This window comes from Marmota monax, unplaced genomic scaffold (genome assembly GCF_021218885.2).
Source record: "Marmota monax isolate L192 unplaced genomic scaffold, Marmota_monax_Labrador192_F-V1.1 WCK01_AAM20220418_F8-fsc00011, whole genome shotgun sequence".
Taxonomy (NCBI): domain Eukaryota; kingdom Metazoa; phylum Chordata; class Mammalia; order Rodentia; family Sciuridae; genus Marmota; species Marmota monax.
Window position 1 is genome coordinate 17479138 of NW_026693082.1, and position 27511 is coordinate 17506648.

At 39.8% G+C, this 27511-nt stretch overlaps 2 protein-coding genes across 6 annotated transcripts in view; both read left to right on the forward strand.

Annotated features, from left to right (window-relative positions):
• Window positions 1–11524, forward strand: part of Ebpl (EBP like) — an 84023-nt gene extending 72499 nt beyond the window's left edge. Inside the window, exon 5 of the transcript XR_009227764.1 lies at window positions 8593–11524. The gene's annotated coding sequence lies outside the window, so the exon portion shown is untranslated. The remainder of the gene's footprint in view (window positions 1–8592) is intronic.
• A 3348-nt stretch (window positions 11525–14872) lies between these two features.
• Rcbtb1 (RCC1 and BTB domain containing protein 1) overlaps window positions 14873–27511 on the forward strand; it is a 46067-nt gene continuing 33428 nt past the window's right edge. For 2 of the 5 annotated variants that reach the window (XM_046453987.2, XM_046453985.2), the window contains exon 1: window positions 15137–15268. Coding sequence is in view for 1 of the 5 variants with exons in the window: in XM_058582561.1 (XP_058438544.1) it covers window positions 15139–15274 (136 nt within the window). In the remaining 4 variants the exon portion in view is untranslated. Of the gene's footprint in view, window positions 15275–27511 lie in introns of all 5 variants that reach the window. The other 3 variants (XM_046453986.2, XM_046453984.2, XM_058582561.1) reach the window with 2 other exon arrangements.

Genomic DNA, 27511 nt, shown 5'->3' on the forward strand with positions numbered 1-27511 from the left:
CTCTTCTGCTGAGGCAATCCCAAGAAGATTAATGGCTGTAACCTGCGCAGGGCAGTGTGGCATCCAGAATGGGGATAGGATTTTTTTTTTTTTTTGCTACCAGGGATTGAACTCAGGGGCACTTAACCACTGAGCCACATCTCCAGCCCTATTTTGTATTTTTTTTAGAGACAGGGTCTCACAGAGTTGCTTAGTGCCACACCCTTTGCTGAGGTTGGCTTTGAACTCGAAATCCTCCTGTCTCCTGAGCCGATGGGATTGCAAGGGTGTCACCGCACGCAGCCGGCCTCTTTCCCTAGGAATAACTTATAGAAGAAAGGCTACTAGAATTAACTAGTGTTAATTAACTGTAACTAGTGTTGAGCCTGCAACTGATGTTCATCTTCTTCCTTCTCTCTTATCTATTATAGATCTTTTTCATTGACAATTAGCAGCTCGGAAAATTTAGGTGACTTACATGGTAAAGTGCCTCAGACTCCTGAGGCACATATGTACCACCTCCTCTTTACCTCCTCAGGACTAGCCATTGCAATTGTGCAAGACAGCACCAAAATATGTCCAATTTGATTTTCTGATTTTCAATACATGCCTTGATTATATAACAGTAGCTCTACTGCCTCCTGATGGTAAATCAGTTACCCCAACCAAGATCCTATTCTTGCCTGCTGGTCCTTGGAATGAGGGGCATAAAGTACCTGGATGATGATATAACTTCAAGTTCAATAGAGACTCCTGCTATGTTTCTTGGTAGAAATGCTCCTCCTGGGAACAAAGACCTTTGAACTTGTGACTGAGGGTTTTGAGGATGAAGACACAAATTCCCCAGGTGGTTACTGGAATTGATAGTAAATGGGGACTGCTGCTTCCATATTTTGGATCCCACGCTCAGGTAGTCTCCTCTTGGGATACAATACCAAAAAAACAGGGATTGATTTAGGGCATTACTGCATCCTGAAGGACACTGCTTTATCCTTGTAGGGTATCATCTGCAAGCTGGCACTTCAGCCAAGCTTTTGACATTCTGTCCCATTGCTCATTAGACCGGTAGCTTCCAGATTGTGTGCAATATGACAAGTCCAGTAGATTCCATGGTCATTTTCCCTTTGCCACATCTCCTTTGTTCTAAAGTTGGTTCCTTGGTATGATGCAAAGATATGTGGAATGTGATGCTCATGGATCAAATACAACAGAAACCCTTGGTTGGTCACATTGGCTGAGATCCTGCAGGCAGGAAAGGTAAAACCAGAAACAGGATACCTGCCTGTTGCTGTTACTATGACTGCCTGCTGCTGCCAGTGGGGGGTCGAATCCAATATGGTCAACTTGCCACCAAGTTGTCTTCAAAGTGTCTTCAAGGGATAGTTCTTTATTGGGTTTCAGCTATGGTTTCTGTTGGTGGCAGGTTGACTATTTGTTCGGGGCAGTAGACTCACACTAGTGGGCGGAGGTCATGCTGCTGGGCTCATGTATAGCCTCCCTCTTTGCTACTATGTCCTCTCTGTTTATTAATCCATTATGCTGAAGGAGGGTGGCTGATGAAATGAGTCATTCTGCATAATTATTTATGGCCTCTTCAATGGTCAAGGCTCTCAGGACTTGTAGAGGAAAGAGATGGAAGCAAGAGTGGCAATCTAGTCACAACCAGGCCCCAGCCCATCCCAGAGGGAGTTCCAAAGCTGAGATGGGTCTTTAGAGTTGGCCCCTGTTGAGGGAGTTGGGTCTTAGCCTTATGTTGCAGGCTGTCCCTAGAAGGGGAATGACTTTAGGTAAGGCAGCCATTTTTTGTGTGTGTATTCACTGTGTGGTACTAGGGATTGAACCCAGGGCCTTGTGCATGCAAGGCAAGCACTCTACCAACTGAGCTATATCCTCAGCCCCAAAGGCAGTTTTCTTTAGCCAAGATAATCACTGAAAAGAGCTGTCAGAAGCTTCCCAGAAGCTGAGGGAATAAATCCTTTCATTAGTCTTTTTTTAACCAGGGATTGAACCAAGGAGTACTTAACCACTGAGCCACACCCCAACCCTTTTTGTATTTTATTTAGAGACAAGGTCTTGCTGAGCTGTTTAGGGCCTCACTGAATTGTTGAGGGTGGCTTTGATCCTCCTGCCTCAGTCTCCCAAGCCTCTGGGATTACAGATGTGTACCACTGCACCTGGCTAAATCCTTCAGTCTTAAAGGAGAAATTGGGGGAAGTAGTACAGCACCCACAAAAGAGACCATTATTATTTTATTCACCCATGTATAACCAGAGCTTAATACAGTGGATAGCATGTGATACATATTCAAAAGACCTTTTAGAATAAACAAATTACTGAAATGTCCTGCTTTCTCACTTTGGAGTGAATAGGTCATATTTCATCCTAAGAACTTCCAACCTTTTACTAAGAAAAATTTAAAGAATTTTTAAATTTTAAAGAAGAGTGCAAAAAACAATTCATATATTTAACAATTGTTAACTTTTCATCATTGTACTCTCTTTATGAATATGTATAGTATTACATTTTTGGTTATATTCTGTCCTTACATACTATTGCCATCTCCCCAAAATGAGGACATTTTCAAAATTACTATCATACCTAAAAGAACAGTAATCCCCAAATAGCTTCTTTTTCTTCTTTTTGTTTTTGGTACCAGGGACACTTACTTAACCACTGAGCCACATCCCCATTTCTTTTTTTAAAACTCTTTTTTATAGCTTTATTTTATTTATTTTTTATTTTTATGTGGTCTGAGGATCAAACCCAGTCTCACAGGTGCAAGGTGGGTACTCTACCACTGAGTCGCAATCCCAGCCCCCTCCTTTTATTTTTTATTTTGCTACAGGGTCTTGCTTGGTTGCTTACAGTCTTGCTAAGTTGCTGAAGCTGGCTTCAAACCTGTGATCCAATATCTTCTAATATCTAGTCCATATTTAATTTATCTTTCTTTTTTCCTTTCTCTTATTTATTTATGCTGCTCTGGGGGTTGTATATAGGGTCTTATGCATGCTAAGCAAGTGCTCTATCACTGAGCTATATCTTCATCCCCATAAAAGTTTCTGTGATTCTCCACAATTATGGCTTTTAAAAAATTTTTTTTAGTTGTAGATGGACACAATTCCTTTATTTTATTTGTTTTTATTTTTATGTGGTGCTGTAGATTGAACCCAGTGCCAGTGCCTCAAGCATGCTAGGCAAGCGCTCTACTACTGAGCCACAACACCAGCCCCTCCTTTATGGCTTCTTTAAAGACAAAACCAGAAGGGCTGGGTGCTGAGAGCCATAGCCAAGTAGGAATGACACATGGCATTTTTGGTTGAAAGGTGACGCCAGCAAGCCATTGAGATGATAATGATTATGTTAAGATGTGCATTTAATTGGAGATTAGATCCCTGCTGTCCACCTCGGCCTGCTACTTTGGAGCTCTCCTGGGACTCCTGGAGAGTTCCCATTGGTTGGGGAAGTGCAGTAGGGGGGAATTCTGGAGGAGGGATTTCCTGTTGGTGTAGTGTGTCCTGGGAGAAGGCCGCGTGCGTGGCATTGGCAGGAGTTTTGGAAATAAAGTTTGTTCCTGCTTGAGTGGCTCGTGATTTTGTGCCCAGCCAGACTTCGGCATTTGGCAGCCCGTACAGGGAATGCCTGAAGCTCGGAGGTAAGTGAAATTGCTCGCCCCTGAGGGAAGGCGAGAGAATGGGTGACCATTTCAAAAAACAATTTGTTCTTGTTTTGTTTTGTTTCAAGCTGCCTATCCCTAGAACTTTCTCAGGCAAACTGGGAAAAATGGTTGGCTCAAGGTTTGAAGTTGTTTGGCCCTGAGGAAGAGATAGAGATAGACCACGAAAATACATTTCAAGAAAATAGGAAAATTGATACAATGATTTTTTGTTCCGTTTTTGTTTCATTCTGTTTCGGTTTTGTTTTGTGTTATCTTGTTGGGTTGCGTTATCTTTATAGTAGATTAGAAATTAGTAGAAAACAAACTGAAAGAGTGTTAAGTAAATTGTTAGAGGTTCAGACAATGGAGAAAGACATTTTAGATCAAGCAAAAGAGAAGGTCTCTTGAGCTAGTCAGACAGAGGAAGAAAATTTAAAGGAAAAGGGGCTATTAGGGAAAAAGCTAGAACAGGAGGCTGCTACTAACACCGTTCTATCACCAGAGGGCATAATTCAACCAACAGCTCCACCTATAGAGACAGCTGAGTGGCCCTCAACCCCCGTAGTTGATAGATGGGATCCTGAGACAGGACCTCAAAGATTAGCATGCCCTGTACTTGAGCAGGCAGGAGGGCAGCGAATTCACTGTGCTTTAGATTTCAAAACAGTGAAGCAGTTAAAGGAGGCTGTAACAACCTATGGTCCCCAAGCACCCTTCATTGTAAGCATGGTCGAATCCATTACCAACTTGGACATGACGCCAGCAGATTGGGCTAGCATGTGTAAATCTGTGCTAAATGGAGGACAATATTTGTTATGGAAGGTTGCCAATGAGGAATTTTGCATGGAGACAGCTAGGCGAAATGCAGCAGCCGGTTACCCTCAAAGAAATCTAGATATGTTGTTAGGAAAAGGACCTTATGAGGGTCAACGGCAACAAATTGAATATGATCCTGCTATATATGCACAAATTGCTGCAGACGCAGTTAGGGCATGGAAGACTTTACAAGGACATGGAGATTTACAAAGTCAATTATCTAAGGCAATACAGAGAGCTAATGAACCTTATGCTGAATTTGTAGATAGGCTTATTCAAACAGCTGCCAGAGTTTTTGGGGATACAGAACAAACAATTCCATTAATAAAACAACTGGCTTATGAGCAAGCAAATCATTGGTGCAGAGAAGCCATTAGACTGTGGAAACATGGAGATTTAAACACATATATTAAATTATGTAGAGACATTAATGAACAAGGGCAAGTCTTGGCAGCTGCAGTACAACAGGCTTTAGATGCCAGGCCAAAAACATGCTACAGTTGTGAACAAACAGGACATTTTAAAAGGAGTTGCCCCATAGGAGGAGGGTTTAACAAAGCTTGGTATCAAAGGAGTAGAATACCGGGTATTTGCCCATGATGCCATAAAGGGAGACATTGGGCTAATGAATGCCATTCTCAAACCACCATAGAGGGTACTCTGTTATCAAAAAACGGACAAGGACCAGGTGTTTACCCAGGATATCGTGGAGAAAAGCATCAGGCTCCATTGCCAAAAAATGGACTGGGGGGCCCAATGCTCTGGGGTCCACAACCACAAATATACAGGGCAATGGAGGAACCCAGCAAAACCATCAGGGTAGTGCCCAGGACACATTATCCATTAAATCCCTCATCAGACAAACCAGAGGGAGCGCAGGTTTGGACATCTGCACCTCCGCCAGAGCAGTACTAACTCCAGAGATGGGAGTTCAAATCATTCCCACAGGAGTAAAAGGACCTCTTCCCCAAGGAACAGTAGGCTTATTATTGGGACACAGTTCTTCTACACTAAAAGGACTTATGATAAGTCCTGGAGTAATTGATCCCGATTATGTAGGTAAAATAAAAATTATAGCTAGTTCTCCAAGAGGTATATCAGTAATTTCACCAGGAGATAAAATAGCACAGTTATTAATAATACCCAGCCTGCATGATAAATTTTCTAGTCGTACTATAGAAAGAGGTTCCAGGGGATTAGGCTCCACAGGTGTAGATTGGGCTATGCTGTCTTTAAATTTAGATTCTCGCCCAATGCTAAAACTAAATATTCAAGGACATGAATTTAATGGGCTACTTGATACAGGTGCTGACCTTAGCATCATATCTCATCAAGAATGGCCAAAACATTGGCCATTACAACAAGCCACTCAAACGCTTCAAGGCCTAGGAGTGGCGACTAATCCCCATAGAAGTGCAATGGTATTAGATTGAGGATCTTGAAGGATCTGAAGGAACTATACAGCCATATGTATTGGATCATCTTCCTATAAACTTATGGGGACGAGATGTCCCAGATCAATTAGGTTTGACATTAACAAATAACATCAATCATAATGTGCCCACTACTAGGGCTAGACAAGGTTTTAGGAAAGAAAAAACATTAGGAGAACAAGAACAAGGTATAGCAGCACCAATTCAAATATATCAAGGAATAAATAGACATGGATTGGGTTTTCAGAAGGGGCCACTGAGACAATAAAAATTACTTGGAAATCAGAAAGACCAGTATGGGTTCCTCAGTGGCCCCTGACTAAAGAAAAGATACAAGTAACCCATGACCTGGTCAAACAACAATTAGCAGAGGGACATATACAACCTTCCATATCTCCCCATAATACTCCCATTTTTGTCATCAGAAAGAAATCTGGTAAATGGAGATTATTGCAAGATTTAAGAGCCATTAATAATGAGATGGTTATTATGGGACCTGCTCAATCGGGGATTCCCCAATTGTCTGCTTTGCCAAAAACCTGGTATGTTTTAGCTATAGATATTAAAGATTGTTTTTTTTCAATTCCAATTCATCCTGAGGATAGTCCACGTTTTGCATTTACTATCCCTGCACTGAATCATGAAGGTCCTGATCAGAGATATGAATGGAAAGTACTCCCTCAAGGGATGGCTAACAGCCCAACTATGTGTCAAATTTATGTTAACAAAGCAATCCAGCCACTTAGAAATCAAAATCCTGAACTACAAATATTTCACTATATGATGTATTATTAGCACATAAAGATAAAAACACATTGCTAGAATGTTATGCCACACTTACAAATTTATTAAAAAATTATAATCTAGAGATAGCAAGAGATAAAGTACAATTAAATTTTCCAATTAATTATTTAGGAGTTCTATTATCCTCAACCATGGTCCGTCCACCATAAATTCAAATACGAGTAGATCAACTCAAATCACTTAACGACTTTCAAAAGTTATTAGGAGACATAAATTGGATAAGGCCTTATCTAGGCATACCAACAGGAGAGTTGGGACCTTTATTTGATATCTTAAAAGGTCCATCAGATCCAAATTCACCCCGCAGGTTAACGCCTGAAGCAAGAAAGGCATTAAAAATTATTGAAACATATATGGAAAATATGCATTTGGATAGAATTGATATAAGTTTGCCTTTATTATTTATTGTAATACCAACAAAAAATATTCCTACAGGAGTATTTTGGCAAGAAGGTCCATTATTGTGGATACATTTATCTTCTTCTCCTAACACTATTCTTACTAGGTATCCTAAGGCTGTAGGACAATTAATACTCAAAGGAATAAAAGCAGCAAAGGGAGTGTTTGGAATTTCTCCCAATAAAATTATTATTCCATATACTATGGATCAAATTGATGAGTTAGCTAATGAGTTAAATACTTGGGCAATAATCATGTGTAAATCTAATGTTTTATTTGATAATCACTTACCATCTAATCCTTTGTTGTCTTTTTGGTCCTTGCATCCTATAGTTTTTCCAAAAATGACAAGAAAAACACCTATCATGAATGCTCCAAATATATTCACTGATGGGTCTAATAATGGTACAGCAGCAGTAGTTACCCCTGATCAAACTTGTACATTTTTAGTACCCAAACAATCAGCTCAAAAGGTAGACCTTAATGCAGTTTTACAAGCTTTTGTGATGTTTAAAGATTCTGTATTTAATTTATTTTCTGATAGTCAGTATGTAGTTAATGCTATAGTATCCCTTGAAGATGCTAGTAAGATTTCTCCTTCCTCTACTGTTTTCTCTTTGTTTTCCACTATACAAAGTCTAATCTGGGACAGAAAAGATCTATTCATTATAGGACATATCAGGGCACATACAGGATTGCCTGGAGCCCTTAGTTTGGGCAATGATTTAGCAGATAAATCTACACATGACATACATATTTTCTCCACAATAGAAGAAGCTATAAATTTTCATAAAATGTTCCATGTCAATGCTAATACTTTACAAAAGTGTTTTAAAATAACTAAGGAACAAGCCAGACATATAATAAAACAATGTCAAAATTGTGTAACCTTTTTACCACAAGTTAATCTTGGAGTCAATCCTAGAGGACTGATACCTAACCATATTTGGCAGATGGACGTCACACACTTGCCAGAATTTGGAAAATTAAAATATTTGCATGTTACAGTTGATACTTCTTCCAGATTTTTGATGGGCTCCCTTCATGCCGGAGAAAAAAACTAAAGATATTATAGCTCATTGCTTACAAAATTTTGCCACTGTGGGCGTTCCAAAACAGTTAAAAACGGATAATGGTCCTGGTTATACTTCTACCTCTTTTAAACAATTTTGCTCATCATTTGGCATTACTCACATAACAGGAATTCCATACAATCCACAGGGACAAGGCATAGTTGAAAGAGCTCATCAAACTATTAAAATGTACTTATTAAAGCAAAAAGAGGGAATTGGAAAGGGGTATATATCCCCCAAAGATAAAATAACGCTTTTTACTCTAAACTTTTAAAATTTGGATTCATCAGGGCTTAGTGCTGCAGAAAGACATATGTATCCAAAAAATTTACATAAGCCTAAGGTACTTTGGAAGGATATTCTAACAGGACAATGGAAAGGTCCTGACCCAGTGATTGTCTGGAATTGGGGTTCTGTTTGTGTGTTTCCACAGGGAGAACAGCAGCCGATTTGGATTCCAGAGAGACTAACCAAAGCGATTTCTACAGACCAAAAAGAAGATGATTTGACTCAAATCCATAACAGCTGATATCCAGAGCTCCAGCTTGGCTATTCTTACATCTGTGACAGTGATTAACCAGGATGCTTTTTTCAATATCTATTTTATTATTGTATTTTTCCACATAATAAAGTTCTATTTTATTTTTTGAGCTCATACAGACCTAGGTTAATGTTTTTCTCATCAGTTTTATTTTTTGACTGTGGAGTTTTTAAACATTGCAATGGAGATTTCACCTGTGTAAAGCTACAAGGCCTTTACTATTGTCTTATGTGTTGTACATTTGTGTGCACACTTGTGTTTTTTGTTGTATGTCTGTATGTGCATATGTCCATATATCATATATGAGGAGCGTTCATGAAAAAATGGATCCGAATTGTTTTTTATTCACGTGATTTTAATGGTTTAATTTAAATTGGGTAAACAGCTGTTGGGGATTGTTTTAATATGTGTACAAATAAGGAGGTTAACAGATCTGTTTGTTTACTTTCACCTTTCCTTTTCATTATATTTAATAATTCTGTTCAGGACAATGTAAATTGTTCAGAAAATTGTTTTCTTAGTACCTGTTGGAATGTTACATATTTTTTTTTAGCCATCATTGCCAGAATTCCTATTTTCATCCCAGTGCCAGTGAAGACAAAGATAAAACCAAACTACAGCTTCTTCGATAGCTATCACAGTAAACTGTATAAACTTATGCATCAATGAATAATAACTCAGGAAGTAATGCTCAATCAAGGAGTCGATTTACTTGGGAGGAAATGGACATATTGATAGATTCCTCTGCTTTGAACTGCTTGCAGAACTTGCCTGGACTATGTATCACTTGTATACATTGTGAACTATCTGTTGGTACAGCGAATTGTGGTAATGCTGGAGTATCTTTGCTGATGGTGTCACCGGTGGTTTAATTTTTCAAAGGAGCCGTCAATTGGCTTAGTGTCGTGGCATTTCTGTATCCTCCTCCCTTCTGCTAGTGATGGTCTAAAATTTGGGGGCCAACAGAGGTGAGGCAAAGAACCTCACCCCCCCACACACTGGTGCAAAGGCCTATCCACAAGAATGGCTGTATGCTGAACCGGTAGTCAGTGACGGATATGATCCAATTGCAGTGGTACCAACCTAAGACAGGAGGCTGACGCCTAGAGGTCAGCTCATCCGATGATGGGTAAGGACCTTATGTTGTATTGGACAACCTAACAAGCAGGGTCCCTAAGCCACATTGCTTGTTGTTTAATTAAACAGAAGGGGGGAGATGCTGAGAGCCATAGCCAAGTAGGAATGACGCATGGCATTTTTGGTTGAAAGGTGAAGCCAGCAAGCCATTGAGATGATAATGATTATGTTAAGATGTGCATTCAATTGGAGATTAGACCCCTGCTGTCCGCCTCAGACTGCTACTTTGGAGCTCTCCTGGGACTCCCGGAGAGTTCCCATTGGTTGGGGAAGTGCCGTAGGAGGGAATTCCGGAGGAGGGATTTCCTGTTGGTGTAGTGTGTCCCTGGAGAAGGCCGCGTGCGTGGCATTGGTGGGAGTTTTGGAAATAAAGTTTGTTCCTGCTTGAGTGGCTCATGATTTTGTGCCCAGCCAGACTGTGGCAGTTGGGGTTGTGGCTCAGTGGTAAAGCGCTCACCTAGCAGGCAGGAGGTATTGAGATCCATCCTCAGCACCACTTAAAATAAAAGTTATTGTGTCCATCTACAACTAAAAAAAGAAAAAGAATGTTTTAAAAAAAGATGGAGGGGCTGGGATTGTGGCTCAGCGGTAGAGTACTTGCCTAGCACGTATGAGGTCCTGGGTTCAATCCTCAGCACCACATAAAAATAAATAAATAATGTCTATCTAAAACTAAAAAATAAATATTAAATAAAATAAAAATAAAAAAAGATGGAACCAGAATTCCATTTAAGGTTTATGCATTACATTTGAATATCATGTTTATTTAGTCTCTTTTAATCTACAACAGTTCTGTCTTCTCTTTTTTTCCCCCTAATCTTAACTCTTTGAAGAACCAAAGCCAAGAGGGTTCTTGTCCTTCATTCTGTATTTTTTGACTCTTCATAGAGCCATCTAATTTGTCCCATTTTTCCTGCCTTGGGCAGGGGGTGGGGGAGAAGATGTATGTTAGCATCCAGAGGACCAGTCGTGGTTTAGAGTCACATGCTGTAAGAACTCCTAGTTTTCAGAAGATTAAAGACCTCCTGTCTTCTACCAGAAGCTGATTGCTTCCTAAGGAGCTTTGGTGCTGTCATAGCTAAATGTAGGTGGAACAGGAACTAAACAGAGGATACTAAATTCTTTTATGTATAAAGGTGAACTTATGTAGAAGAGATATTAGGTAGTCACAAAAGGTGTATTGGTTAGAAGGGTTTTATGCTTAAACTAGGGAACAACATAGGTTTATCTCTTTATGCTACCTCTTCTGCATAGGATCTGCTTCAGTGCAGTTGAAGTTATGAGTCAGAGTAATCTACTTCAGCCAGGGCTGGCTGAAGATACTTATTTGATTATTTAATGTGTTTGCATGGCCAGCAGAGGGAATTCATGTACTTCTAGGGGTGAGGGGGAAAAAAGGAATTAGCATGAAAGTTTTTTTCCAATTCTCTATTACTTCTCCTAATCTGCTCCTGTTTATGCAATGTTTATTTATCCCAATTATAAAACAAAAGTTATTACCACCGTAGTTTGATTGATGATTAAGGCTGTAAAACTTATTGAGACAATCATGTTTACCTTTTGGCTACACTAACAAAATCAGAGTGGAATTTCTCTACATATAGATTCTATATTTCATTACATGTCTAAAAATCCTAAAAAGTTGTTATTCTCGGGCTGGGGTTATGGCTCAGCGGTAGAGCACTCGCCTAGCATGTGCCAGGCATTGGGTTTGATCCTCAGCATCACATAAAAACAAATAAAATAAAGATATTTTAAAAATTATAAAAAAGTTGTTATTCTCAATTCTCAAAATAATTACATTGTTTCTGAGACTAACAGATATCCTGGCTATATTACTAAATATTACCAATCTTATATGGCAAACAAAAATGTTCCCTGTTCAGAGTTGCCTGGTAGTCTACTGGCTTGTTTCTCTCCATCTTGACCAACCCCAAAAGGAGGGAAGAAGTAGAGAAAAAAAGGTAGATACAGAAGACAATCTGGGTGCTCCCAAGGGTATTCATTCTCTTGGAAGAAGTCGTATTCAAGTCTTTGAGAAAGACACCAAAATTCCTTTTAATTTAGCTTGCCCAATATCAAGAACCTTCCATTGACCTGTGAAAAACAGGGGACCTTGAGAAGATATTCTTGGCAAAGATGGTCCAGTTGAAGGAATTGGGATTATCTACCTAAATCATCACAGAGGAGACTCACATGCACGAAAGGAATGAATGAAAGAGGATGTTCTGATTTCCATTTATTGAGAGATTAACGTTTGAAATGAAATTCTAAGCTCTCAAGAGTGACTAGAATCATTCCCCTATTTCCACACCATCTTAAACCTCACATTATTTCATTAGGTTTGTGAAAGATACTTTTTACCAGTGTATTATATATTTGTATTAAATAGAGTGGTTCCCATCTATCTCTGGGCTCTGGAGGTACAGCCCCATTTCTTTCTTAAGTTACTGCTTCTATATTGAGTTCTTTTACCATGTAGAAGAAATTTATAGGACACTAAAATAATCTTCTCTGGAATAAGTAATTTTGCTATTTTTAGCATAACAATCATAGAAAGCTTTTGGAGCTTGGGGTGGGTTTGGGCAGGGGGAGTAAAACAAACAACCTAGCACTACCCTAGGTCAATTTCAGATGAAGAACCTATAATCTGTCTGATGAAAGTTATTCAGTCCCAAATAATACTAATACAAATAAATGTCATTATTTCAAGTACATACAAATTAGCCAAATTAGGTTTCCTTTTCCTGGAGGTAAATGAAGTTACCAAGTCCATCAATACAGAGTTACTTGCTTTTTTCCTAAACAAATAATATCGATTCATGTCTTCTTTGACATGAACATATTGCTTATTCCTGTAATGTCCTTCCCTCACCTCTTCATCCACTACTTGTCCTAAAAATTCACCTTCCTAGGAAATTTTTCTGACCCCTAAATTGTGGTCCCTCATTTGTGTTCACTTAGCATTTGTATCATGATACTTTGCACTGGAATAATGAACCAGACCTCACATTCCTGGAGGTCAGCAACCATGTCTCATTCAACTTTATCCTCCAAAATGCTCCAAGGATGGCATCAGACACATAAGCAGTGAGTGCTCAGGAAATACTCCAACCCCAACCCCCTATTTTGTTTTGGTCTCAAACAAATATATCTCATAGATGTTCTTTTCAGATTTTAGCCAAAAGAAACTGATTTCTCTGTGTGAAATAAGCCTCTTAAATTCACTGACTACAACTACTTTGGTCAAGTCACTTTATTCAATGAATATGAATATTCACGTCCTATATACTGTTCTAAATCCAAAGAATCCTGTTTCAAAGAGTTTAGAAGATGGCAATAGTCAATTCACCTCTTATAGGAATATAGCACATTTCCAGGCAATGTGAGATTAGGATATGTACAGTATTGTGAAAATCAGGAAAGAAGTGCAAATGATGCTGTTTAAATGAATTTGAATTGTTGAAGTTCAATCAGGAAGGAGGATGCAGAGAAGGAAAACAATTAGTAGACAAATAGAAGATGGCATTTGATGCCTGCTTTGGGGTTGCCAAAGAAAACCAGAGCCAGCCTGGTACAGAGGTGCAGGACAGTGATCCTTGCAACTTGGGTGGCTGAGGCAGGAGGATCACAAATTAGAGGACAGGGCTGGGGGTGTGGCTCAAGCGGTAGCTCGCCTGGCATGCGTGGGGCCTGGGTTCCATCCTCAGCACCACATACAAACAAAGATGTTGTGTCCACCGAAAAAACTAAAAAATAAATATTAAAATTCTCTCTCTCTCTCTTAAAAAAAATTAGAGGATAGCCTGAGTAATTCAGCTAGACTCCGTTTTAAATAAATAAATAGGCCAGGGAATGTAACTCAGTGATAAAGCACCCCTTGGCTCAGTCCCCAGTATAATGATGATGATGATGATGATAATAATAATAATAATAAAGCCAGCACCAGATAGTAAAGTGGTAAATCATGATTTATTAAGGAACATGAGACATTAGGATATAGAACCGGGCTCAACTGCCATATCACAAGTTTGTGAATAAAATCTGTTTTTAAGGAAAGATGGGAGATATCTCTTGAATATCAAAGGAAGATCAACAGAGGAAAGGAACCAGGGGTGGGAGATCAGGAGGGAGGAAGGAATTGCTGGGGAGTGATATTGGCCAAATTATGTTGTTCTGTTGTGTGCATGTACGACTGTGTAACAACAAATTCCATCATTATGTACAACTAAAATGCTCCAATAAAAAAAAATCAGTTTTTAACTCTTTACCCCCACACCACGTCCCAGGGTGATCCAAGACATTTCAGATAGAAGAATAAACAAACGCAGAGTACTAAAGCAAGTTGGGGGGAAAAGAAACTAACCCAATGAAAGTTGAGTAGTCAAGGCAAATAATTCCCCTTAGCGGGTTAAGTGGCAGATGAGGAAAGTAGGTTTCTTCTAGTAATTTAGTAGGGCTATTAAGTGATACTTGGAAAACAAAATGTTTTTATATTTTTTCATGGGAGCTCAAATAGGAAAGGTAAGTTTGAACAGGATTGTTTAGAATGCTATGCCAAATTTGGATTTAATTCTGTACATCTAACTGGGAGTCTGGGAGCTGTAGAGGATTTTAGGTCTGACTGTCTTTGTATGTGACAAGCATGCGCAGCACCAAGCATCTCCTCTCCCGACTAGAGTATACCCACTTCTTTTAAGAAACGGGTTGTGTCAGATGCCTGCTTAGGTCCCTTCCAACCTTGATTGTCTGCATCCGAGGTACTCTGCCGGCTTCCATTCCCCCGACCCTGTGCCTCGTCCCCTTTCTTTTTATCTTAGCCCAATTACCACCCTCCCTACCATTCGGCTTTCCTCGGGTGCTTTAGGTCCAGGGCAGGCGAGGGGCGGGAAAACACGTGCCCAGGTAAAACATCTCCGCGGCCCAACTTCCCAGGCAGCAGCACCACCTGGGCAGTGCCTCGGGCCGGATCCGCCCTAGAGTGGGCGGGGAGCTTTTTTGTCCCAGTTCCCTAGGGGTGGGAGTCCCGGCCCTCCTCTGCGATCTGCCGCGGGAAGGAGAGCCGAAGCCCGCCCCTCGCGCGTCCCCGGTTTCCCTAAGGAACAAAAGCGTGAGACCCGGCCGCAGCCACCACGCTCTATCGCGACACAGGACTGGCCTTTGAAAACCGACGGACTTCTAGGGTGCCCCCAGCCCTGCGCTCCGAGAGCTTAAAGAGCCGGGGGGCGGCAGGCGGCCGCGACGGCGCGCGAGTCGCACCGGGTCACGTGAGGCGGCCGGGACCACGTGACCGGCGCCTTCATGCTCCGCCCCTTCGCTGCCGGTCGGCTTCGGTGTTCTCTCCAGCTTCTACGGCTGGCAGAGCTTCCGAGATCCCAGTGGCGTTCTGGGAGCTTGGGCCCGGCCGGCAAGGCGGCGACAGGCCTCGAAGGTAGAGGTGGGTGCGGGTCGAGCTCGCGAGGCCTCCTCCGACCCGGTCCTTTCCCCGCCTCCCTTCCCCGCAGCCGGGCCGGGTGTGCCCCGTTACTCCTGCCCTCTCCCACCTCCCTGCCTCTCCGGTTCCCGGGCTCGCGGGGTGCTGCGTTCCGAGCCGGCTCTGTGGCACTTCAGCTGTCGTTTCTTCCTGCCGAGAGGAGGCAGGGGTGGGAGAGGAGAGCGAAAGTTTTCTTTACTGCTCTCTGTTTGGAGCCGCAGGGATGCGGGTATTTTTTGTTTTTGCTCACAGCTGTAGTGTTGTCACTGCGCTAGCGCCGTTTTTTTGAGAGGGGACCTCCCTGCTGACTCTCCCCTTCTCCACTTGGTCCTTCCCCAGATATTCGCATCTCCTTCGCGCGCGAGGGTAGTGTTGTCACAAGCTGTAGTCTCGACTTTTTCCTGGCGACAAGGAATCCACAAAAGCGGGGGCGGGGGGGGGACTTCTTTTACTAGGGACATTTATCCTGGAGTATTGGGGTAAACTGAGGGAATGGAATTTATCTGTCCTGCGTCTGATAAAAGCTGCCTGCTTTATTTTAAGATGACCGTAGAAGAACACTCTGTTCTCTTTACGATGTCTCACTAGCAAATAAGTAGGTGAGACAGCTGCAGAATTCATTGCAGCTGGGTACAATCTTGTTACCATGCTTTTCTTTGTCCTGTTCGCTCATTAGGATTAAAGTCTATAGAGGGCAAAAATTGAGTTCTGAAACTGATGTGTTTTGTGAATTGATAACATCTGAACCTCAAAGTTCCGAAGTCACGGACATAATGCCTGGAGGCATGGAAAAATTATTGAACCCTGAGGGCATTTTGTAGTGTGCTTTAAACTTTAAAGAGTGGCTGTTGCACCGGGTGAATTTGACCCCTTTGAACTGTTTTCAGGGTTGAGTATGTAACCATATATTTAGATTCTATTAATACAGCAGTTCATCTGTGGCATGTCTTTCAGTGCATTGTGTGAATACCAGTCTGTGTTAGTACTTCTAGCTAGGTCCTTTTTCTTCTATCCTCTAGGCCGTTTCTCTTGAAGAGGAAGTGTGTTAACCTTTAAGGAGTTTTCTGCAAGTGATTTTTATGTCTGTGATTGAGGTGATCAAGTTCTAGGAATTTAAAATAAGGAATAGCTATAAAAACCAAAGCTATCAATCTTGTACCTTTATTCATTCATTCATTCGTTTATTTTAGAAACGGGGTTTCACTGGGTTGCCAGATTGGTCTCCAACGGGTAGGCCCATGGGATTCTCTTCCCCTCACCTGCCCCAGCCTCTTAAGTGGCTGGGATTAAAGGTGTGTGCCACCAGTCCCGCTAAACTTGTAGTTAAAAAAAATTTCTTGTAAGGTTTTTAAAATTAGAAAATGCCTGTTGTATGTTCCAGCCAGAGCTTGGCCTTATCTTAATTTTCAGGAGCTCTAACATTGACCCAGTCCTTTTTTATTTTGCCACAAGGTCTCATTAAGCTGCCTAAACTGCCTCAGAGCTTGCAATCCTCCTGCTTTTTAGCCTTCAGAGTAGCAGTGATTACAATTGTGTGCCACCATGCCTAGCTTTATTCTATGATTTTTTAAAAAAATGTTGTGTGTTTTGTATGTGTTGAGTAATGCACAAGAGGGATATGATGGGTATTGGTTGAATTTAACCCGAATAGACTTCCTAGAGGGGATCAGTTAGTAATTATCTGTCAATTATATATTTGACCCACAACAACATGAATTTGTTGTGGGTCAAATATATAATTAAAAAAATTAAAAAGTTTTCAAGAACATTTAGTCCACAATACAGTCTTTTTAAATTTGGCCTAGTAAGGGCTGAGGTTATAGCTCGGTGGTAGAGTGCTTGCCTCACATATGTGAGGCACTGGGTTTGATCGTCCGCACCACCTAACAAATAAATAAAGATATTGTGTCCATCTTAAAAAAAAAAAAAACCAAAAAACAAACTTTAAAACAATAAATTTTGCAAGCAAATAACAGAAGAAAATTTAGAAAATGCAAATAAATATAAAGAAGAATGTATATGGTCTATAATTATACTACCTAAAGATAAGTTAATATTTTAGAATATGAGTACTTTTTTTTTTCTATACACATTTATTGGGTTGCAGAGTTCAGATGTTGAGCTTTCAGATTATAACGAATTCGGTGATATCTAAATCCAGCTCATTCCTAAATCTAGGAGAGCCAGTAGCAAGAGTTTTGAAGCTGGGGGCTGAGGTGGTGAATCAGTGATAGAGTGCTTGCCTAGTTCATGTGAGGCAGTGGGTTTGATCCTCAGCACCACATAAAAATAAAGTTATTATGTCCATCTACTGCTAAAAATAGTTTTAAAAAAAGGAGTTTTGAAGCAGTCCATCTATTTGATTCTTAAATTTTTTGATAGTTTGGATAGCAGGAGTTTAAATAGCTAGGGAATGCTTGTATATATGTGTTAGGCTCACTTTTAAAAAGGAGATCATACTCATGTGCATAATAAATTGTAAGTTATGAAAGGACTTCAGGAAGTGATAGATCTCATCCAGGAAAACACATGCTCAGACCATTTCTAAAAGATGGTGTCTATCCTTCCCACAACCCCAGAAAAGAAGATTCCATGGTTTTCCTGAAATTAGCATTCTACATGGTCAGCTTTTTGCTGGGATATTCTTTCTGAAGCTTAAAAAGTGAGTAGTTTTGGAAATAGACAAAGTCTGTACCTTCTCAAGTGCTTCAATCCTGAACTCAGTACGGTGGAGATATTCTGTGGTATTGTTTACAGCTGGAATATATTGTTTGCAAAGATGACTACTGCCTCCAATTCTTCCCATCACTGTGCTTGACTGCTGGCTCCTGCAATCAGAAGATAGAGGCTGTTTTTGCTTCGTTTGTATTGAGGCTGGCTACCTGACTTGTTTTGACCAATAGAAGGTGGTGGAGGTTATACTGTGCCAGTTCTGGGAATAGTCCTTAAGAGGCATGGCAGCTCTAGCTTTCATTGCCTTAGAAGCCAGTCAGTGTTTATAGAAACGCTTGGTCTAGACTAGCTGGAAAGAGAAAGACCACTAGAATGTGCCACATATGTGAACAAGGCTTGTTTTAGTTCTAGTTAAATTCCCACTGCCTGCGACCTAGTGAGTAACTCCAGCTTCATACACTCAAAATTCATTTTTAAGAGAAATGCTATTATTTTAAGCCACAGTTTTGGAGTGGCAAGTTACTCACCAATAGATAATTGAAACAACAACATCTTTTACCATAAGACCCTTGGTATTAATCTGGATCACAGTACAAGTTAGTTCTAAGATGTGGAAAAAAAAATTGTGGTCAACGTATGTAATAGTATACTTTGGTGATACATCTCTAAATCTTTATATCATGTAGGAATGTACTTGTGGATTAGTGAAATCAAAGCCTGCCTATGCTCTACATGGTAACTGGTTGAATAAAATCATTTTCTTTTGTGTCACTGATTATTGTATATATGTGATTTTTATTACTAGTTTAAGTAAACACTTTGTGATATGATTATCTGCAGGTGTTTTGAAGAAGTGACCTACTATTGTATATGTGCTGCCGAAGGGAGCACAGAATGACTCATTATTGAAACGATGGATGTGTGATGTTTCTCTTGGCAGTTTACCATTTGATGAAATTAGCACTGTTTGTAGTTAAATTCTTACAGTAAAGTTGTCAGATCTGTAGTGAACTTGTGTTTGAGTCATGATTCATTTTCAAAGTTTAAGAAGAGTGAATCTTAAGCAAAGTGTCATTTCTAGTGTGACTTTATTTTTTGTTTACTTATTTTTTAGTGTGAGAGAGAATTTTTTAATATTTATTTTTTAGTTTTCGGCAGACACAACATCTTTGTTTGTATGTGGTGCTGAGGATCGAACCCGGACCGCATGCATGCCAGGCGAGCGCGCTACTGCTTGAGCCCCATCCCCAGCCCCTCTGGTGTGACTTTAAACAAAATGATAAGATTTTTCAGGAGCATTCTGTTACTGCTTTTAAATGAAAAAATTCTCTGAGCAGTTATTCCAATTCTGGTTAGAACAACTTTTAAAGAACTCCTGGAGAAGAAAATCTCTACAGGACATGAGAGGGTACCTCAAGCCTGTGGTGGTAGTCTTCTTGCTTGGTGACTGCTTTACCCTTCTGCAAACATTTTTTTTTTTTTTCCCCCTTCAGGTTGCTCCTTTCTTCCTTGCAATAGAAAGCCTTACCTCTTTCTTCACAGAGAAAAATAGTTGACCTCTGAAGAGAATGCTCCCAGATGCAAATCACAACTGCACTAAGATACCATCTCAAACACTGGAGTGACTGTAATGTAAATAGACAATGATAAGGGTTGGTGAGGTTATGGGAAAATTGGAACCCTCATGTAAAAACCCGTGTTACTGGTGGGTATGTAAAGAGAGAGAAAGCACATGATCATGTGAATGAATATGTCTCCAACATTTGGCTCTGCAGCCTTTAAAGTTTTTCATCCATTTCCATCCTTTCCTCTTCCTCTTGTGTTGGATTGGAAGACTTCCCCTTTCTGAAGCTTTTATCACATCTCTGCTGCTTTCTCAAGAACCTTACACACTTGTTTTATCTTCTTTTATTGTGCCTTTTATTTCCTCCATACTAAGGATTGGACACAGGGGTACTCTGCTGCTCGGCTATATCCCTAACCCTCTCCCCTTTTTTTGTGCAGGGGATTGAACTCAGGGCCTTGCACATGCTAGGCAAGCACTCGACCACTGAGCCACACCTTCCCAGCCCTTTTTAATTTTTATTTTGAGACAGGGTCTCACTAAGTTGCCCAGGTTGGCTTCAGCCGTGCACTTTTCTTGCCTCAGCCTCCCTAGTTGCTGGGATTATGGGTGTGCACCACCACACTTGGCCTCTTTTATCTTTGGTGTTTCTACTGGCTCCTTCCTAGGTATTGAACATGTTTAAATAAGATTATCAAAAAATGTCTCTCAGCTCCATCTTATTTCCACAGTTACTACCTTGGTTCTCTGTTTCTTTGACAGTCATATTTCTGGAACATGTTTATGCTCATTGCTTTCTTTTTTTTTTTTTTTTTAGCTTTCACTGCTCAACCTGCTGCAATCTGGCTTCTTCTACCCACAGCCTTACAGATTCTACTCATTGGGGTCATCAGGAATTCTTGTTAGAGCTGTAAACATTCTCAGCCCTTACTTTGGTCTCTCAGGAGCACGGGTGCTGGCATGCCTCCTGCTTGTGATGCTCAGTTTGTAGCTCATGACACTGCACTCTGCTGGTTTTCTTCCTTCTTTGTTACTCCTTTGTCTCTACTGTGGGGTTCACCCTGTCCCTTTCCTGTTAGAGTTTCATCACTTTTTGCCCATGATTGTCCATGCTTCTTACTCCACATACTTTTCCCTGGGTGAATTCATCCCACTGGTCCCCAAAATTTAAAATGTCCAGAATCGAGCTCCTTATTCCTTGGAACCTACTGTAGTCTCCATTAAGTGAGGGGTATGAGGTGCACTCTCATACTCAGGCCAAGCATCCAGGTAATCCTTGCTCTGCTTTTCCTCTCACCCACTGCCTGCTTCCCATTTAGTCACAGAATTCTTTGAGTCTCCCTCCTGTTGGGTGTTCTTCCTTTCCCTGGCGTACCTTCCATCCTTTATTTCCTGGTTTAACATAGCCATTTAGACTCCCTCGGAGCCCTCTTCCTCACCCCCTTTAGTCTCCAAGTTCAGGCAAAGTAATCTTTACAGACCTGCATCTGATCGTGCTCTGCTTAGACTCTTCAGGAATTACATGTGGCTACTAGGATAAAGCCTGAGTTGCTTGCCTACAGCCATGCTCACTTCCATCAGACCTTGACCTGGCATATATGCTCATTTTAGAGGTGTCACCTCTCTCCAAGAGGTTGAAACACATTTGCCATTTCTCAGGCTCCCGAAGCCTCTGAAGCCCCACATCCCACCATCAGAGCAGTGGCATTCTGTCATGAGCGTCTCTTCTGTGTGTAGATGTTCCCACCGCATGTAAGCTCTGCTGAGGGCAGCCTCTGGGGTTAGCTCTGCTTTGTTTACCTAATGACATTCAGTAAACATTTATTGAATAAATCGAGTATAGTTCTGCCTGTCCATTGCTGGACTTTTAGTTTGGCTTTCATTTATTGCAGGGTACAATTGGGTACTTTTCATTTGGCTGGAGACTAGTGGACAAAATTACTTTCAGAACACCCCCATAGGAAAGCTTCATGAAACCATAAATAAGTTTGAACTCTACTCCTCCATCCCAGCCTTGAACTTATTAGAAAAAATAAAATGAAGTAATACTGTGTTCTGTCCATTTTCCATTTCTTTAACCTTTTAACACATCTATTTTTATGTGGTTTATCTGTTATGCATGTATGTTTGCAACAAAGAACAAAGCCATAGAAAAGCATTATCATTGAGATTTCTTTCCTGGTTTTCATTTGAAAATAAAACTATCCCGTAAAGGTAGTACTTTTATAGGACCACAGCTTCACAACCCTGGCTGTGTTATTCTTTATGGTGTTGATATTGTGGCTACTTGGGTTGCTTGTTATTCCAACCTGAACACATGATTTCAGTAGAATTATTTCTTCACTTACAATGAGCTGTCAGATTCCCGTGTCCTAGAATCGCTGAATACTGGACAATAAGGTAAAAGCAATTCCTTGAATGCTAGGATTGAAGAAATGCTTCTACAGGCCATTACTGCAAGTTGTGCTTCAAGTCAAATAATTTATTGTCTGTTGGGAATTGACAGCTATAGATATTTTTGTTTTCCTGTTAAATAAGAGTATTGACTTTGAACCCAACTAATTACCAAAGGGTAATCATAATCAGTGTTGGGAAATTCTAAGATAGCAGTCATGTTGTGTTTTAATGGAGGTAGGAGGAGGGTGACTTTTAGTCATCTGTACTTTCATTCTTGGTATCTAGGATGATTGCTTCAGCTGCATCCTTATGAATGATGACAAACTGGTAGAGTTTGGAGAAGGCTACATTCTCAGGTTTACTCTTGAGGAATTTGTTGAGATTCCAGACATTCCTTCCCTTTTATTCTTCTCAGATATGAGCCTGCAGAAGAGAGAAGTGGAGGGCAGCTGTCCTAGCAGCTGAGGCAGTAATTAGTGTCTCAGCATTGCCGCAGTCCGGCTGGCTGCAGCAAAATAACCGGGGTGTGACGAACAACTTGCGTAGATTGATACAGCAGGGGTGGGAGCCATTTATTGCAAGACAGGAGCAGTATTTATACATTCCACACAGCTTATCTAATTAGCATAAACTAGATACATCAGTCAACCAATAAGGAATTTCCACACTTAATGGCTCGCTTTTGTTACTTCTCAAACCACTCCCTCTGGCATTTTGCCAGGCACCATCCAGACTTGTTTAGGAACTCTAACATTCCCCTGGCAAAATGCCAGGTGTTATTTTCACTTGTTTACAGACTCTAACACAGCATATCTTTGAAACTTTACATCTTGTTCGCAGTCCTCAAACCATGCGATGGGTATAATAGTTTTAAAGTTGTGTTTTAAAATGTTCAAGATTGATTCAATCTCAGAGGCTAATCTGAACCTGGGAATAATATTTGGTGTCCAAATCAGACGTGTAGCATCTGCTCATTCTCACAAGGCCCATCAGAACAGGTTGAAAGAAACTGGTGTGAGTAGCATCAGACTCTTCTTTAACTCCAGAGGCTTTTTGCATTGCTTTTGCTAAAGATGGACGGATGACATTAAGTTGTAAGATTGTACACAAAAAAATTTACTCCAAACCCTAGAACTCTTTTATTTGTAAGTGTTCCTGGAGGGCTGGGGTTGTGGCTCAGTGGTAGAGCGCTCGCCTGTGTGAGGCCCTGTGTTCGATCCTCAGCACCATATAAAGATAAGTAAAGGTACTGTGTCCATCTACAACTAAAAATTAAAAAAAAAAAAAAAAAAAAAGTGTTCCTGGAGTTGAAATAGACTGTGCTCAGAAATGGAGAAAAAGATGGTCACATCCTTAAATCTTTTTGCTCAAATGAGAGCTCCAGTTGGTCAAAAAGGAAGAATGCTCTGAGGAATACTTTTTCTTATAAGAAACCAGATGCCTTTTTTTTGGTAGTGGGTGTTGAACTCAGGGGCACTCAGCCACTGAGCCACATCTCCAGCCCTATTTTGTATTTTATTTAGAGACAGAAAAAAAAAAGCGCCTCGCTTTTTCTGCAGCTGGCTTTGAAATCTCAATCCTCCTGTCTTAGCCTCCCAAGCCGCTGGGATTATAGATGTGCTCCACTGTGCCTGATGCTTTTAAGTGAGGAAGTGCTTTACATTTTATCATCTGCTAGAATACTGAGAATTTTATTTTTAGAATTTTGTACAACAGTTTTCTGGGATATATAATTTTCATATAATTGTCACTATTTTGCGTGTATTTTTTCCATTTATTAATATGTATTACATGTACTGTATACTTGTGATACATATTAATGTATTAAATGGAAAATGTTTAATCCCATTGTTTGCCTAATAATCCAGTAGTGTTTGTATTCTAGGTTTCCACTCACTTAGAATCTGACTTTCTGTTAGCTCCTCAGAGATCAAGATTGTTATCTTTTTTTTGATGACCCCAGCCTTCTTGGTATCTAGGGTGATTGCAGGAGAATTAGTAGTATGTGCTGTTATTTTATTCACATTATCATATAGTAGTGCTTTTTTGTTTTTTTTTTTTTTTGGTGTGGCACTTTAGACTTCATCAGTAACTGATTAACTATAAATTTTTATTGTCAGGCATCTTAACAACTTAAATTGATAACTAATTACCCATTCAATTTAGGAAGACATACTTCTGTTAGGAATTTTCATTGTACATGTAAGTAATTAAAATATTTTGTAATTAAAAAAAAGAAATAATTTTGCGTATTTGACCTTGCTTTTTTTAAAATAGTCTAAACCTGACTCTAAGCTGGTATGCTGAAGAGCATTTCGGCCATTTAAAATGGATTGGGCTTCTGGGGCTGTAATTTGTTGGCAGAGCACTTGCCTAGCATGTGTGAGACACTGGGTTTAATCCTCAGTACCACATAAATAAATAAAATAAAGGCCTAATGTCCCACTATATATAATATATATATGTATATATAAATTTTAAAAAAAGTTAAAAAAATAAAACGGGGGCTGAGGTTGTGGCTCAGTGACAGAGCGTTTGCCTTGCATATGTGAGGCTCTGGGTTCACTCCTCAGCACCACATAAAAATAAATAAACAAAGTAAAGATACTGTGCCCATGTATAACTAAAAAAAATTAAAAAAAAAAAAAAGAATAAGATGGATTGGTCCACATTCAGAGTCCTAGTGTTTCCCCAAGAATCAGTTTGAGAGAGAACGATGTAAACTCATATCATGTTCTACAGATGACATCTGAAGAGGAATCAGAATCTTGGTGCTAACCAATTCTGAAGAGTTGCTTACTTGATTCTCACCTGTTTTCCTTAGAAATCGTTTAGGTCAGCAGAAGACAGGTCCAGAGCTTAAAAAGTCTTGTTCATCAGCCTTCTTGTATCAAACATTCTGGATAGAATGGGGGAGGGGATTTGAGATCTGTGTGAAAGTCACATGCTTAGAGATCATCCCTAATATTTATTTTATATATATATAAATATATATATATTTATATAAAATCTTTAAGTGTTTATCTTTTAGTTGTAGTTGGACACAATACTTTATTTTATTTATTTTTATCTGGGGCTGAGGATCGAACCCAGGGCCTCGAACTTGCTAGGTGAGCGCTCTACTGCCAAGCCACAACCCCAGCCCCCTAATATTAATATTGAGACCATATTTCATCAGAAAGTTTTCCTGTTCTATTTATCTCTATTGCCTGTTTCTTAAACTTTGTAAACATATTCAAATATATATATTTGCTAGGTCAGTAAAATAAAATACTTCCCCATTCTCCCTTAATTACTTGATCCCTAGGGGAAAGTTGCCTTTACAGGTATCAAAAGATTGGATGCTATTCTACTCCTTCAGCCCTCCAGTTCTAAATGTAGATTTCTAAAATTGGAAGTTCTCTGTCCTCCTGGCTGAATTTGCTTTTTAGAGTATAAAATAAAATAACCTTTCTTACCGTCACAAATTCTCTGAGGGACAGCACAATAGATAGGAAAAGCCACCCCTGGGAGTGGGATATTGATCTTTAGTGCTAATGGACTTAGAGCAAATCTGGGAGGAAGGGGATGCAGGATGTATTTTTCAGTGCCAAATAAAATGTGGAGATCCATGTGGGTAGAGGGTGTTAAACTCTCCTACCTCTGCTTGTTTCTTTTTTCTTCTCTGTTTTACCTCCATACAATTTAAAAAAAAATCACTGATTCACCTACTAACTATGCACAAGTGACAATTAAGGACCGAACATATGTTATTTTTGAGAAAGTATTTCCTAGATTAAATATAGAAAAGACTAGCAAAAATAATTCTTAGTACATCAGAAGTAACTATTTAATAATGATTTACATGCTAATTATAGCTCATCATTTTTCTGATTATCAAGCCCTGGGAAGACCTGTCATCTTGTAGTTCACTGGGTCTCATTTGAATTGATGTATGTGCTGGAAAATTCTAAGAAGCTTTATTTAGAGTCAGAAGGAAGTACTGTTGAAGTTTAGCTATTGGGAGGTTAGGGCTGATGTTCCCTATAAGAATTATAGGGGTGAGAGTGCATCCTGACTGTGCCACTTCTGTGATACGACCTTGGCCATTTATTTCACTTCTGAGCCACAGTTCCCACATACTTACTCCATAAGAATGAATTATTGTCTCCTTACAAGATTTTTGTGAAGGTTGAATGAAATAACGTGTGTGAAGCAATCTAACTGCAGAAAGGCAGATTGTTGACAATGGTTACTTTCTTCCTGCTCTTCATTTGCTTTGCCTGATTGTGTTGCTGGGAGAAATTACTTGCTTGGACAACATTTTTGCCCTTGTTCTTGTGCATTTAAGAAACTGTCCAGAGTTGCTTCGTTACATCTTGAATATGAAATTACAGATTTTTAGATGTAGCAGAAATTTTTGGGAAATTAAGGCTTAAAAAATTTAAGTACATGTTACACTGACTGGTTAAAAGTAAATGTGACCTGTGTAACTACATCATGTACAACCAGATGAATGGGAAGTTATACTTCTTTATGTCTGATGTGTCAAAATGCATATTCTATTGTCATGCATAACTAATTAGAACAAATATTTAAAAAAGTAAATGTGAACTAAAAATCAGGCCTCTGTGCTTGATCCCTTCTGCTATACCAAGGCCTTGGTGATGCTTTTTTTTTTTCCAACAATGTAACTCTTTTGGGGAGGTTTGGGAGATTGAACTTAGGGCCACTGAGCCACATCCCCAGCCCTGTTTTGTATTTATTTAGAGTCAGAGTCTCACAGAGTTGCTTAGCACCTCACTTTTGCTGAGACTGGCTTTGAACTCACAATCCTCCTTCCTTAGCCTCCTGAGCTACTGGGATTACAGTCATGTGCCACCATGCCTGGCCAACAATGTAACTTTTTTTGTTTTTACTATTTTTTTTTTTTTAGATGTTGATGAACCTTTATTTTATTCATTTATTTATACATGGTGCTGAGATTCGAACCTAGTGCCTCACACATGCTAGGCAGGCGTCTACCAGTGTGCCACAACCCCAGCCTGGTGATGCTTTTTTTTCTTTAGGATAAGTGTGCACACGTAAGATATATGAGCTGGGTTTTTTTTTTTTTGGCTCTTAAATTACTTTGGAGAAACACCTTGTAAAATAAAACTTCAAGTAATTAGTTATGGGTAAATTCAACTCATATAATAAACTGTCATTATGAAGGTTAGCTTCATCTTGCAGATTACCAAACCCTTAGGGCAGAGTTCCATCTGATTAATGGTTTCAAAATAACTGTACCATTGTCAGGAAGTTATAGTTTTGAATGGTATCCCTTTGGATTGTAATTTAAAAAGTGGTGTGAGTCTTATATTTTTGGTAATTCTATATCATGTAAAATTTTTAAATGTTGAAGGCTAATTTAATATGGTTCATAGTCTAATATACGTCTGGGTATTCTTGAAATTTATCTGTTGCTGACTTTATATTGTTTGTGACTCCCCATTTGTTTTGTAAGAGACACAAGGTAAGCCATTTGAGGGATATCTTTTTCTTTTAATTTTAAAAGCTTTTGATATAATTATAACATAAAGAATAGT